Source organism: Tinamus guttatus, unplaced genomic scaffold (genome assembly GCF_059628265.1).
Source record: "Tinamus guttatus ecotype Peru unplaced genomic scaffold, ASM5962826v1 Tinamus_guttatus_pri_ptg000089l, whole genome shotgun sequence".
In the NCBI taxonomy this organism is placed as follows: Eukaryota; Metazoa; Chordata; class Aves; order Tinamiformes; family Tinamidae; genus Tinamus; species Tinamus guttatus.
Window position 1 is genome coordinate 154,446 of NW_028288623.1, and position 13,900 is coordinate 168,345.

Here is a 13,900-nt window from a genome sequence, read left to right on the forward strand (position 1 = left end):
TGTTTATTTTTCTGTGCAAAGGGAAGACTGGCAAAAGCAAGCTGCTTCAGGTTTTGTTGAGGTCAGAAATTCTCTTGCTTCATCGCTTTGGACAAGTTAAAGATGCAATGGCAAGTGCCAACTTCCCTGAGAATAAGTACAGAGATTAGTCACAAGTTAAAGTAGATTGAATCATATTTGGCTGTTGTCCCTCTTTCCACCCTCTGCAGTTGAAGTGTTGTCTAGACATAAACTAAACAGGCAGAACCATGATGGTCAGCTTAGCCTTTTTGCATCCTTTAGACTCTCTTCAGAACAGACAGCAGTTAAATGTTGCGTTGCTGTAGGTCATACATAAACAAGCAGAACTTGCTAAAATCTTAGGTAACAGTAATCTGAATTCTGAGTATGTACCACTGGTGTGGGAGGGAATTTCTAAGCTAGTTCAAATGACTTGTTGCTGGCAAACAACCCTGGCATGTTTAAAAGAAGTGTGTGTATATATTTAAAAAAAAAAAAACTTAAAATACTGTCAAGTTTAACATTGAATTTGCAACTTCTTTGCATAGGAATTCTGAGATCATGCTCTTGCTTTTCTGCATTAGTAACAACTATAGGTACTTCTAAGTTCTGTAGCAGCAAAGGCAGTAGGCTTCTTAAGCAGTCTGCTTGTAGCTGTTTCTCAAGACTGAATGTATCTTGCAGTAGGGTAATCGCTTTTCAAGTGTTATTTAACCTCAAACGGTAATGGAAAGTTTCACCTTCCCTGGATTCTGTAATTCAGATGCATCCATTACTTAAAGACTTGGTTTATTAAACCAAATACAGCTATATGTATTTTTTCCCCCCTCTATATGTTCACTGTATTGATCCTGCAACTTCAGAATGGGATCTGGTAATGGTTATTTTCAGCAAGTCATAGCATAAATCCATATACTGCTTTGTGCTTGTATAATGCCCATGCTGTTAAAGCTGAGAGGTGGTGGATGCTTTCTGGATTTAATGTGTTTCTTCAATTGGTTTGTACCACTAGCGGGAAATTCAGCCAGCTCTTCCTTGGCCTCTGATTTCCTTTCTGAGCTTGGGCATGTGAAAGTCTGGGGTCTCTATCTGTGGTGAAGGAGAAGGGGAAAAAGATGCATACATATAGGTATCCATGTTACAGATAGAGATAGCTGTCTGATGCATATTTAAATGCTTGATTGTGCAGAAATGTGGCAAAGAAAGTCTAGATAGTAAAGGATTCAGGTTGTAGAGAAGAATCTGGATTAGTGAAGCTGCTTAAGTCTTTACTCTTAGATCTGTGGCTTGGCAGCATGAATGCAAAAGTACTGCTTGCTAGGCTAGTTTAATCTATCCTTTTGTAAAACTTTTATTAAATAACAGGCTCAATTGTGCCTTGTGCCAGTTGCTCTGCATATCTGTTGTAAGAGTTGGTCCTTGCTTTAATGTAATCCAAAACTGAAGATGGGAGAGGAAGAATGGGAGAGGAAGAATGTGCTACAGTATGGACAAGTTTTTGTACAAGGCAGTTGTAAAGGTTAGTGCCAGAGTTAAGTAAAGCTAAGGCATCCCACATCCAGAGGCCAATGTTTCCTTGTCCCTACAGAAGGGGAGAGAGGAGCAGGGGATGTGCCAGGGCACTCTCACAGTCAGAATGCTACTCTAGCCCCCCATGTGCCTGGAAGAAGGCAAAGTCTTGGCTCTGGAGTCAGGAGAATTTTGCCAGTGACTGAAGAGGAGCCAGAACTGCAGCTTACTCCTGGTGATGGGTTTGTACCTATAGAACTTGTCTGTCAAAGTTGAGCTCATTTAGATAACAGTTCATTTAATAGGCATTTGATTTCCTGACTTGGTATGTGGTGGAAGTAGGTCATGTAAATGGGGCTTCATAGGAAAGTCTCCTCTAGCCAAGTTTGATAGAAGCACTGTTTTTTAAACTATCAGTTTAAGTACTTGAAGATAAATCAGGAGGTTAAGTACTTGGAAGTGGATGTATGGCAAGAGTCCCTGGTATCTCGGCTTGCTCTAAGTCGCGTCTAGTTTCTTGATTATTAGAAGGACTTTGTGTGAAGCTTCAGTCGGAAACCTAGGGAACTTACAACTGAATATGCTTCCTAATACTAGTAGTTCTTTAGGGCTGTAGGTGTTCATAAACAGAAAATGGTGATAAAATGAAATATACTGCTTCTGGATAGTCATCTTTCCTCCTCCTATATGAATGTGTCTGAAATACTGGCCTCGGAATGCTTGAACTTCATAGGGTTTTGGAAGGCAGCCTTTATTGCTCAATAAATATTTGTCTGATATCAGTTGGGGGTGGGAGGCTTTCCTGTGAATATCCTTAGTAGGAAACATCTTTATTTTGAAAGGAGTCAGGAAATTCTTCATTGTATTGGCAGTGTCTAGCTAAACCGTGATGTGGTTAGCTAAGATCAACTTCATAGTCTTCCTTATTTATTTTAAAGTATGCAGCACAACCTGTGATAAAGTGGAATTCCCTCTAGTTCCTGACACTCTTCCATCTGAAACATAGAATCAAGATGTAGAGAGACCTTTATAGTTTAAATGGAGGTGTTGGAAAGCCATGTAACTGTTGACCTGAAGTTCAGGGAGGAAAGATAGAGAAGCTAGCCAGCTTTGGAAAAGCTGTTGATTACCTTGAGATCAAGGCTCAGTACATATAGTATGGATTTCATAAGTTGTCCTGAGCATTTAAAATTGTAGAAGTAAGACTTGAAGGAAAGCTTGTAGAAAGTCCCAGTTGTGTGGTTGGTGTGTGTATGATTTCCCCCCATTCCTCCATCCTTAGGCTTTAGAGGTGCTGCTCAATGTCCCTTAAAATTCAGATAAAAGCTCTTAGCTAGGACTTCATGTAATTGGGTTTGTTGAGTCATTAGATTGCTGAAGCTATCAGTAGAAGTTTCTCAATAGAAAAAATTTAAAGCAAGCAGTGTATGTATGGGCAAGTCTAGTATGTGGGGGGTGTTTTTTTTTTTTCTTTTTCTTTCTTTTTTTTTTTTTTTCTTCCTCCATTATAAGAGCTTCAGTTGTGAACAATCCTGTTCTGGCCAGATTTTCTTTTAGTGCTAGCTGAAGTGGGTACACAGCTGTGCACTACAGCTGAATGTTCTCTGAAATCCTGTTGCAGCTGTGGACTTGTGGCCACTTAGTGTCTGCTAACAAGCTCTAACTTGAGCTTTTGCTCTGGGCCTAATAAAAAGGCTGCTTTATCACTTGTGTGTGTGGCAGGGAAATTGTAATGAGACCTGCAAATAGGTCTCATTCCAGGCACTCCTATTAATCTAAGAGATAATATTGTGAGGAATTCTTAGTTATGCTGTCGAAACCTGTTTCTTGTCAAGTACAATGATATGTCAAGCATGATTTTAATTTTCCTTTAACCTGGGGTATAGGAAAGAGATTCCCAAGTGGAAGTTAAATGATTCCAAGTATTGCAAAGAAAAAATAGGTTAGGCACTGGTGACTTAAGTTTGGGTTGTAGAAACTCTTCTTCCTGGGACTGGGATGCAAATTGGCTGCAGGTAGTACAGCTGTGCTACGGGATGAGATTGTGTGGGAAGTGTGATCAGATAGTAGACTCTGCTGGGCATGTTCAAGTTTTCTTTTTATTCCTACAGAGTGGATGCTCTCAAGAGAGGAATAATTACTAATAAATGCAAGAACTCAAAATATTGAATTTGGTTCTTTTATTACACTTAGCTGTCTGCAATCCTGTGAAAAGGGAATATGAGTAAAAGCACTCTAATTCCTTACTGGATTTGCTGTGAATTGTGTTAGTTTCTGCCTCTGCCCCAGCCCTCCTTGTTTTCCCAACTTTCCTGTGCAGACCAAGATGCTGCAGAATGTGACATTCAGCACTGGATACATGGGGTGATGGGATTGCTGACCGCACCAGGGTCGGGGGGATATTGAAGAGCTCTCCAGCTGGGAAGGCATAGGCATGTCTATCACTGATACCAAAATGCTAGTCTAATCTTAAAATGCTATCACTCCTCTGGTAGCAGCTTCTGAACCCAGGGTACTTACAGGGCAGAAGCCAGTTGAAGCAGTGTTTGCAGTGGGGCAGCAGACTGCTTGGCCCTTGCAGGAGGATATTTTTGCTGAAGTTAACAGGTTCTGTGTGCCTGGGGGAAGCTGGCTGCTTCTGAAGCTCTCCAGGTGTAGCATTTCTTGAGGAAACCCTTGGAGCATTGCTTCAGGGCATGTGTTTCACCATTGTGGTTTCTGGCTGATTGCTGATGCAGTTTTTAGATAGCTTTGTTTCCTCTTTCCCTTCCTGGGGTGGTTCTTGGTAAGTGAATCGTTTTCTGACAGGGAAAGTTAGGGTCTTGTCCAGCTCAGAATGAATGATGACAGGCAAAATCTAAATAGCCATAGCCCAGCTTAGTTTGCTAGTCCTCCTTCCTACATTGCAGTAGGTATTCTGGAGGAAACAAAAATGGCTAATCTTACTTATTGTAGTTATTTTCTTGAAAAAATTAAGCTTCCTCTGGTCAGTTTTGAGCTGTATTATTTATGTACGTGGCTTTAAAAATATTATATTGGAGGTTTTATTTTTTTGTGTTTTTTGTTGGCTTCCTGACAAAGTGGATGGCAAGTTTAGGAGTTGGCTTTTGTTCCAAAGTCAGCAGTTGATAGGATATTTAAAAGTGTTGGTTGTGTGTGTGTTTGGTTGTACTAATGAAGGGTAATTAAAAAACAAAGCAATATTTTGTATTTGGAGATGTCTTCAAACTTTTTTGCTAAATTTGTGGGCTAAATTGCATGATTAGCACTGCCTATTTGTTCAGGACTAGAATTTCTACATATTCGAGAGCTTATTAATGTTTTAATAAGTTCTCTGTAAACGACTGAAACTAACTCTGTGTGCAAAATAGAGAGGACTTTCTGTCTTGTTGTCTGATCATGCTTCTGTTCTCTTTCTGCAAAGTGTTTATAGGGCTGTAAGCATAAAGCGCTGATCTGTTACCCTCATATACGGAGGGTGCCTAGGTGTATCAACAACTTGGAGTTAGTGTTAGAATAGGAAGTCTAAATACTGTTAATTTATTCTCTTCATAAACTACTTCTGTATTTGTGCTGGATAAAATGCTATTGAATTCTGACTATTATATTCCTCTGGAGAGGATTTAAGAATTTGATATAGAACTGCACCATTAGCAGTTAAAGGAAAATGATGTAGCAAGCTTGAGTACATTACTCCTTCCTTTTGTAAGGAAGTGGTGTATTTATGGATGAAAAGATTAATATATCGTGTTGTTCAGTGACTGATGGGGAAAACAGAGTGGCAAAAGGAAGTGAAAGGTGAATTAGATGGGTAAAGCCTTGAAATGAAAGAACTTCATTCTAGTCTAGTGCTCTAAAGTTTCTTTAAATAACTAGTAGGCCTTGCTTGTTCAATACTTGTTGCTGTATTGACTATTCTGCAAAAACTTTTGGATCTCAGCAAAAATTGCAGGAGAAGCCTTGATTTTGAGTGGAATTTCAAAAATTTAATTCTGGCCTGAGGTTTTTCATGTGGCTTTTGGCCACCTTTGACACAGCTGAATTTCTTTTCAGAACATCTGGGTTTGCTGCTTCTCCATGGGCATGCTATGGTTGAATACAAATAATCCTTGCAGCGTGTGGTTTTGCAGTTTGATGGGGGCCCCTGTTCAAAGCTGCAAGCCACAGAAAGTCAACAGACCTTTTTTATGCAAGGATTAAACTTTTGTGACTGCTCAGAATCTTTTTGTGCAATAGAAGCTGTTGCAAGCTGACAAGTGAAGTCAAAACCTTCAGGCTGAGTTGAGCAGGACTTCTTTCCCAACCATGCCTTCTAGTTTGTATTGTGATCCCAGAAGGGAGTCACTGCTGTGTGCTGGCCCTAAAACAGTTTCACACTATATTTGGTTTTAATGTAAGGTGGTGCTTAAAATCTCTTTATATTCCCAGTTCATAAGACCTTAAATATTGTGTATGACAAAATGACGGTAGCTATAGATCTTCTAGTTTAGGTCTTGCATACTGGTAGGCTGGATAAAGGAGAGAAGGACTAAACATAGTTCTTGAATTGCTTTGATAGTTCTACCTAGCATGCCGCTCTAGGGTGTTACTTTCTTTTAGTCATACAGAACCCCTTTTTTTCCTGTTTTGCTCACTTTAACAATCTCTCTGCAAGATTTGGCTGGGTGCATTTTTTGGTGTGTGTGTTTTTTTTTTTTTTTTTTTTGTTTTTTTGTTTTTTTTAGCTTGATTATTGGTGTGGTCAACTTTGTGTGAAACTGTTAATTTCTTAATAGCTTTATGTATCCCTATGGACCTTTGACCTTGTATCCATTAATTTTTTTTTTATTCTCTTTTGAAAGGCCCTTCCTTCTTCCATGATGATAGTAGCTGTCTACTGCCCAGTGATAGCTGCTCTCTTTATTGTTCTGAAGATGGTGAATTACCGGCTGCACAGGGCACTGGATGAGGGAGAAATTGTGGAGAGGAATGCCCATGAGCATATGGACAGAGGTGCAAAACCAGAACAAAGCAGTGTTTCAGCCAAGAGAAAAGACAGCAGTGGGCCCAGGTAAGGTGCCTGCCAATGTTTGTACATTGCTTCAAATGATAAGCAACAATTTCATCGAGTGTCACTGCTGTGGTGGCTAATGTAAACACTGAAGAATACAGATGCAGACCTTAGTGTTCTGGAAGATCAGACTGAAGTCTCTCTCTCTTTTTTTTTTTTTTTCCCTTTTTTTTTTTTTTAATACTAGATTGAGGTTGTAGACTCAGGTTTAATTCCCCAGTTCTTCACCAGTTCTAGAGTAATAGTGGAGCTGTTAGAAGCAGTGAAAGAGCATCAAAAATGTGTGCTGCTTAGACCACTAAATACTTAATATATGCAACCAGTATAAGTGATCTTAACTCATCAGTAGGCTTGATCTCAAAAGTTTTCCTGCAAAGACTGCTTCCTATGCCTAGACTTGTGTATTGCTGAAGGGGTGCTTGATCTGGACTCAGTTTGCTTTGTTTCACAAAAGCAAGAGTTGGCTATTATGCTGAACGCCAGTTGTAGACTTGTGCAAGGAGAACACTGACTTATTTGGAAGTATTGAGGTTGCTTAATTCTAATGAAATTGATACTTGCAGATCATCATTAGGATTCCTTTCCAGGACCTTCTTTATCACCAACTTCCAAACTACATGTACTTCCTTTCCTTGACCTGACTGTTTTGCCAAAGAAGAGGCAAAGATCTCTCATCAACAAGGCCATCCTAACCAGCCAGATCAGACTGTGCAAGTGTTAGAAGCTCTATTATCAGAGCTTCAGAGCTTCTGCCTGGCACCAGATAATTGGACCTGTGATAAAAGATAGATTGCATGCATAAACTAATTTTTGACAAATGCTTTTTGTCTGGTTTGTAGGTTTCTGGTCGTAGTACCCCTGAATAGTTTTCAAAAGCTGGTACACTATCCTGACTTTTTAAATGTGGTTTAAAACAAAACCTCAAACTGAAACCTCTATATAGAGGTACTTGTATGGTATAGGAGAATGTAACTGAAAGAAGACTCTCAAATCCATTTATCAGGATGCTTAGAGAAAGGAAGTCTTGAAGTAATGCTCTTTAAAATGTTTAGTGTAGAAGGAGGAAGAAAAGTCTCCATTGCCTGAATGGAATATCTTCTCTCATGGTGGACTTAAGTTTATTCTGTATCTGCTCTCAGCTTTTTCACTGTGTGGTCAGTGCAAACTATGTCCTATATACCTTTAGAGCTGATGCACAGGAACTTCTTGTATCAATTTTTTATAACCTGACCCTTTTTTCCATGTTGTACGTTGATAACTGAGCCTGTTGATGTTAATTGTGACTCAAGTTAAAACACCATATACCATATTGACTGTATTAAACTTGTTTGATGGAATGTTTGCTTAAATGTAAATTGATGCTTTTTTCTCTTTTTTTAATAAAATTCATGAAAGTACACCAGAGGCCTGTTCTGTTTAAATGCAACTTTGCTGATGTTTGTATTAGCTGTGACCCTTAGATTTTCGAGCTTATCGACAGTAGCTGAGACCTGACAAAGGACGACTTTGCATTTGTCTTGTAAATAGTTGCTTCTGAATATTTTAGACACTTCAGTCATTCTGAAGAGCAGTTGACATGGGCCGTTACAAGCATTTGAGCTTAGAGGTAGATGTTAGTTTGATGCTGTCTGTCCTGCTTGCCAAATAAAGCTTCATTAACTTTTATATGATCCTTGTTCCCACTTTCAGGTCTCTTAACTAGAATTGGGAACAAGGTCAATGCAGAAATAATGGAGTTACTTTTTGGTAAGTGGGGGGTACAGTATATAGTAATATTTGCCTGGAAGCTGACAAGAATTCCACTGTAATAGTCAAACCAGCAGAGGGTACGTAGGTGAGCTTTTAATTTTGAGCTGTCACTTTTAGTCTGTTATCCTAGAACAACTTTTTTTTTTTTTTTAAAAAAAAAAAAAAAAACCTTAAGGTAGGAAGGTTTTGTGTTGTTTGTGCTGACTTTCTTTTTGACCTCGTACAGCATTGATATAGGGGAGATCTAGGAGGATATACTTACATTCATTAGATATTTGCATGGTAAAAATACCTGTTTTAATAGCTCAGGCTGTAGCCTGTGATACCTGATTGTAATCTGTAAAACTGTCCTCCCAGAGTTGTTAAACTCTGACTCCCATTTTAGAGCCTACTCTGGATGTGAGTACTAGTGTTGTAGAAGGTTTAAGTGATGGATAGTGACTGCCAGCTGTCTTCTATTCCTAATAGCTTCTTTGTTAAGGAACTGATTCTAAAACCTAACAGCAAAAAGGAATGATTGCAACCAAGCAGGCGGCTTCTGCTTTATGTGTGTGTGAAGTAAGATGTGGACTTCAATGGAATGTGGAATCCCTCATGTGTACACTAGTTAATTCTAGAAAGCTGTATTTCCTGTCCATTCCTGCAGATCTGTCGTTCCTGTTTTGTTACTAGGTTTTGTCAATCCATTAGTCTGTGCTGGTGCAAAATGCAGGAGCTATGAGTAGGGTATGGCTGTTGGGTTGTACCACTCCTTATATTGCTGTTCTCTTGGGTGCTTTTAACCAAACTGCCAGCTGTATGTTGGCCTTCCTGTGTAGATAACAGCAAGGCTAGCTGTGCACAGACAAGACTGCTTCTTTCTCACTTTCTAGAAGTAATGCAGAGCTGCATCTTCAGCATCTCTCCTTTAGCTGGAGGAGGACTGGCCATACATTCTTCTTTCAGCAAAATGCTGGCGTGGACTGGGCAGTTCAGCATCAGGGACTGTTTGCTTCCTTGATCTTTGGGAAGGAGGGCAGCCTTTGAGCTGAACTGTGTTGTTTTATAATTTGTGATGTGATTTGAAAAAGTTTTTTAAATCATATTTTAGATGTTAAGATTAAAAATATTTTTGTCTATTAATTCTGCAAGTATGAGATTGATAGGGGATATTTTATATGTGTGTGTATGTATCTGTATAAACATATCTAACTATGTATGTACTGCATCTTAAAATATTTCTTGATGATGTTGTAAATTACATTCAGGTAACTTTTTTGCAGGTAGAAAGAAGTGGTTTATGTGCCTGGGAGAGGTCCCAAATGGCTGATGGTTTCTGTCATTCCAACAGCTTTCTCTGACAGCATGTGTGACTACTTGCTTAACCTGTCTTTGCAGTATTACTCCTAGATCCAGTCTTAAGAGAACTTCCTGATCTGGATAAAGACAACGTTCATGAATTTGAGTCCTTTTTTTCCCCTTTCAAAAGTTTTATCACGGTTTCTCTTTACTTATTTCTGGGTGTCCTCATTCAATAGGCAATCTGAAAGCTGTATGTCTCTCTGAGTGTATGTGTATATAATGTGTATGTAACACTATCTTGAAACTGTAAGTTGCTCCTAATTAATCTCACTCTAAGAGTTGGTCCATGACCATTGGGTTCCAAGGCAGCTGCTTTTGTGTGTGGCAGCCCTGGCAGCTTCCCCCATCAAACGGGCAATGCTCTTTGAGATGCTGCAGGCTGCTTGAGTCCCTGACACTGGAAAAGGGGGAAAAATGTTTGGAATCTAGACTTCAGTGTAGGTGGATAAGTCTTAGAACATTAACCTATCCGTCAAATATATAAGTGTAGCTTTCCCTGTTTTCTGTCTTTCAGTGATCCTGGTGGAGGGATTGAGATGTCAGAGTTCATACGAGAAGCGACTCCCCCGGTTGGCTGTAGTTCACGCAATTCCTATGCTGGGGTAGATCCAAACAACCAGGTAAGAAATAAAGCTGTTGTAGCTGTTGCTTTAGCAACCTGAAGATAATTTTTGAAATCCAAATTAAAAAAAATGCCTCTTACTGTGCAATATTTTCTGATTGTATTTGGCACAACAACTTTTTTCTGTCTTTTTCTGTTTTATTACTGTGGTAGTGCCTCTTTCCAGTTGTTTGCTTCTAGCTTCTCCCACTTTGCCTTCTTTCTAGTTAATCATGGATCAGCATACTATCCCATCAGACATGTTCACTGCTGGGTTAGCTTCTGATTTAGAAAATCAAAATGGCTTATGATGTAGCTAAACAGGAACCAAGAACCACTGACTGAGGTGCACTCCTCCTTTTGGTGCAAGTTAGCCATTAGATGGTTCAAGCCACAATATATGACCTCATCCTTGAGTTCTAATGGGGACAGAGGAAGGGGTTAGTTTTGATCTGGGTCAGTTAGGTGCATAAGTGGTAAAATGCAACTGCATTGGTTTTGAGGAGGTTTCATTATAATTTCATTTTAGAATGTATCCGCTGCTGCTTGTCTCTTGTCGTGCTACTTGACTTTCTAAAAATTATATTGCTGATGTTTCAGACTCTTGACATCTGAAATGCTGATTTGAAAGTGCCCAGAGACGTGTAAATTGCTGGAAATGAAAAGACTAAAATCATTTATTCCTGACTACATGTGTAAGCTCCTCTTTCAGACCGTCTAACAGGGAGGGAACAAGGCAGTAGATAGGGGCTACAGTGCAGCAGATGGAAGGGCTGAAGAGCTTGGCTTTCTTTGACTTTAATGCAGTTTCATTATGCTCTAGTTGCTTTGTGATTTCACGGGGGAAGTTGTTCCATTGCATTTTGTGTTCACAAGATAAATGCATTGGAGTCTTAAACAGGACAGAATGTGCATGTCTATTTTAGCTATGATGCTTAGCTGATTGTGGTATCTTTCTTTTCCTAGCTCTTCATGGGGAGAAGTAGATTAGCTGTCCAACCTAAGGTAATGCTGCCAGTAAGCAATGCAGCATTAGGTTAAAGAATGAAGTGAAATTCTCGGTGCAATATTACAATAAGTCTCTGGGCAATATATAAGGTAGCGTAGTGTTAGGCTGATGTTGGTGTTCTGGAAAAGCTGACTGATGCTGACTGACTGCACAATGCTGTTACGCATCAAAGATATGCTCTAAGAGGCTTTCTCCTCTGAAGAGAGCAGGTATTTTGTAGTGTTCATAGGACGTATTTCCATGGAAGAAGTATGAAGTGATGGTCCCTATAGGAAGAGCAGACCCAGGTGGGGATTGTGGGTCTCTGCTCTTTGGAGCAGACTCTTTTCCCAACGTTAGTAATGGTTGTAATTGTAAAGCCTGGGAAGAAACTCAGTATTCTTTCCTATGTGCTTTAATGGTTATGTTAGAACTAAAACCGATGTTAAAGGAAGGAGGGCAGTGTTTAGAACATGCCTGTGCTGATAAAAATTAGTGCTTGCTACCTCCTGTTATGAAATTTTCCATATCAAAAAGGTATTTGAACAATAAATACCCGAGTTCAGCTTTTTTCCCCTTTTCCTCTAATGCTTTACATTAGCATTCAGCTGCAGGATCTAAAGGCAAGGAAAGGGGGTGGAATAGATGGAATAGCTAACTAAAAACATTCGTAACACAGTAGAGAAAACATGCTTTTTTTTTCTCTCTTTTTTTTTTTCCTCTTTTTGTCTTCAGCTTCTGCATTTCTGCATTACATGTCTAACAGCTGCTGTTCTGTAGAACGGCCAAGTAAAATCTGCATACTTTTTCAGAGTATTTTGTTTGATATCCTTAGAGTTAGTAGAATTGGCCATTGGACTTTCTTAAAAAGAAGATGCAATAAATTCAAAAAAAGATTTAAACTAAAGAATAGATCAGGAATACTGCACAGTCTTTCACTAATCCATTTGCTTGCTTTGAGGGAACTGTAGTCTATGTGCTTGGGAATGGCTTTCAAAAGAAAAATCGCATTTGAGAATGCGAGTAATAACAGCATGATAATCAATTAAACCTAATTTAAATTTATTCAGTTACTAGCAGGGATCATCCTGCCATGTGCCCTGTTGAACTTCCTGTGCTTTCCATGCGCTCATACTTCAGTTTTTTGCTTCCTGGTCACCTCCTTGATAGACCTGAAATATCACCTTGCTTAAAATATGTATCTCTTCCAAATGAAGCAATTTCTGGATTTAGCTCAATGTTTACTATGTTCAATAAACAAGTACTTTATTAACTTGTTTTTAAGCATTTTGGGCAAATATATACACTGCAATAAACATTCAGCTTATTATATAGTAGCTTGTCTCCATAATACATATTTTAAACACAAACTCAAATTAGAAATTGCATATTTAAAATCCTTGTGTTAAAGTCTCTATGCTCATTGTTTATAAACAACCTAAAGCAGTGGTGTGGTTGGATGCATAAGTTAGATGTCATGATTATGTTCACAGTAGGAATGTTCTGAGGTAGAGAAGACTTCACAGAGGTTGTCAGTTCTTACGTTTTTTGAAAATCTCTACTGTACATTTAACCACAGGTGTTCCTACAATAAGAAACAACAGCTGTGTGATTTCTGAAAACTTACAGCTTTCTAAATGTGATCTTGTTTCTAGGTTGGGTCTGGGTTATCTCGTCTGGGAACAGCAGCAACCATCAAAGGTGAGATTTTTAGTTGTTCCTAAGTCTTACAGTAGCATTTCAAATCAGCAAAATCAGCAAATAGTGTCCATCTTGTTTAGCCTCACACAGTTCTGAGGCAATTGCTGCATTTACTAGAAGTAAAAGAAGTCTTCCTTGGAATTGAGTTGAATATGCTTTTATTATTATTATTTTTTTATTTTTATTTTTATTTTAGTTTTTTTCCCCTCTGAGTTCCATGCAACCAGTCACCCTTCTGGTGTTTTCGTATTTTTGGTTATTCAGCATCTAGCAAAGTTGTTCAGAACAATGGTTGCAAACATCTCTAAGAATATGACTAATTTGTAGTAGGGAAATTTTTTACCTTGTCAACTTAAGCTGATAAAACAACTCTTAAAAGAAAGTGAGGTTTAAATTTTTGTCACCTTCCTGATTTTTCTTAAACTTTTTCATCTTTAGAAGTACTTAAGTAATCTGTTCCTTATTTTTATTGGCATCTCTATGAGAAGGAATATTCAGGTGTATTTATCTCTAAGAATAGTGTTACTATTGGGTTCTGCTTAATATACTTTCTTCATGAAAGATGCATGTAATGGAACAAAAGTTGGTTTAATATTCAGAGTGAAACAAATGGTGTAGACAAGATCAGAAAAATCCTTTGTTACTTATAATTACTCTTGTTCAACTCCAAATAAAGGCAACAGTCTTTTGTCAGGTGAGAAATGTACACTGTACAGGAGTGAGTATTTTGAGCAATAATACTCCTCTCTCAAAATTTACAGGAGATACTGACACCGCAAAGACCTCTGACGATATCAGTTTAAGTCTTGGCCAGAGTTCTAGCCTATGTAAAGAAGGGAGTGAAGAACAAGGTAAAATTTCTTCTTTGTGAATATTAAACATGGTATTTGATTACCAACATCTTAAAGATACTAAATAAATCCGTACAGTTTGTTGATAGAATCTAGAAAGGGTATTTTGA

General features: G+C 38.6%; 1 protein-coding gene across 4 annotated transcripts in view; it reads left to right on the top strand.

The window, feature by feature from the left end:
• The window catches only part of PCNX1 (pecanex 1), a 74,231-nt gene that overhangs the window by 1,579 nt on the left and 58,752 nt on the right, over window positions 1–13,900 (top strand). For all 4 annotated transcript variants that reach the window (XM_088520430.1, XM_088520432.1, XM_088520431.1 and 1 more), the window contains exons 2-5: window positions 6,351–6,559; window positions 10,164–10,269; window positions 12,894–12,939; window positions 13,701–13,790. In XM_088520430.1, the coding sequence (XP_088376556.1) occupies window positions 6,351–6,559; window positions 10,164–10,269; window positions 12,894–12,939; window positions 13,701–13,790 (451 nt within the window). The remainder of the gene's footprint in view (window positions 1–6,350; window positions 6,560–10,163; window positions 10,270–12,893; window positions 12,940–13,700; window positions 13,791–13,900) is intronic.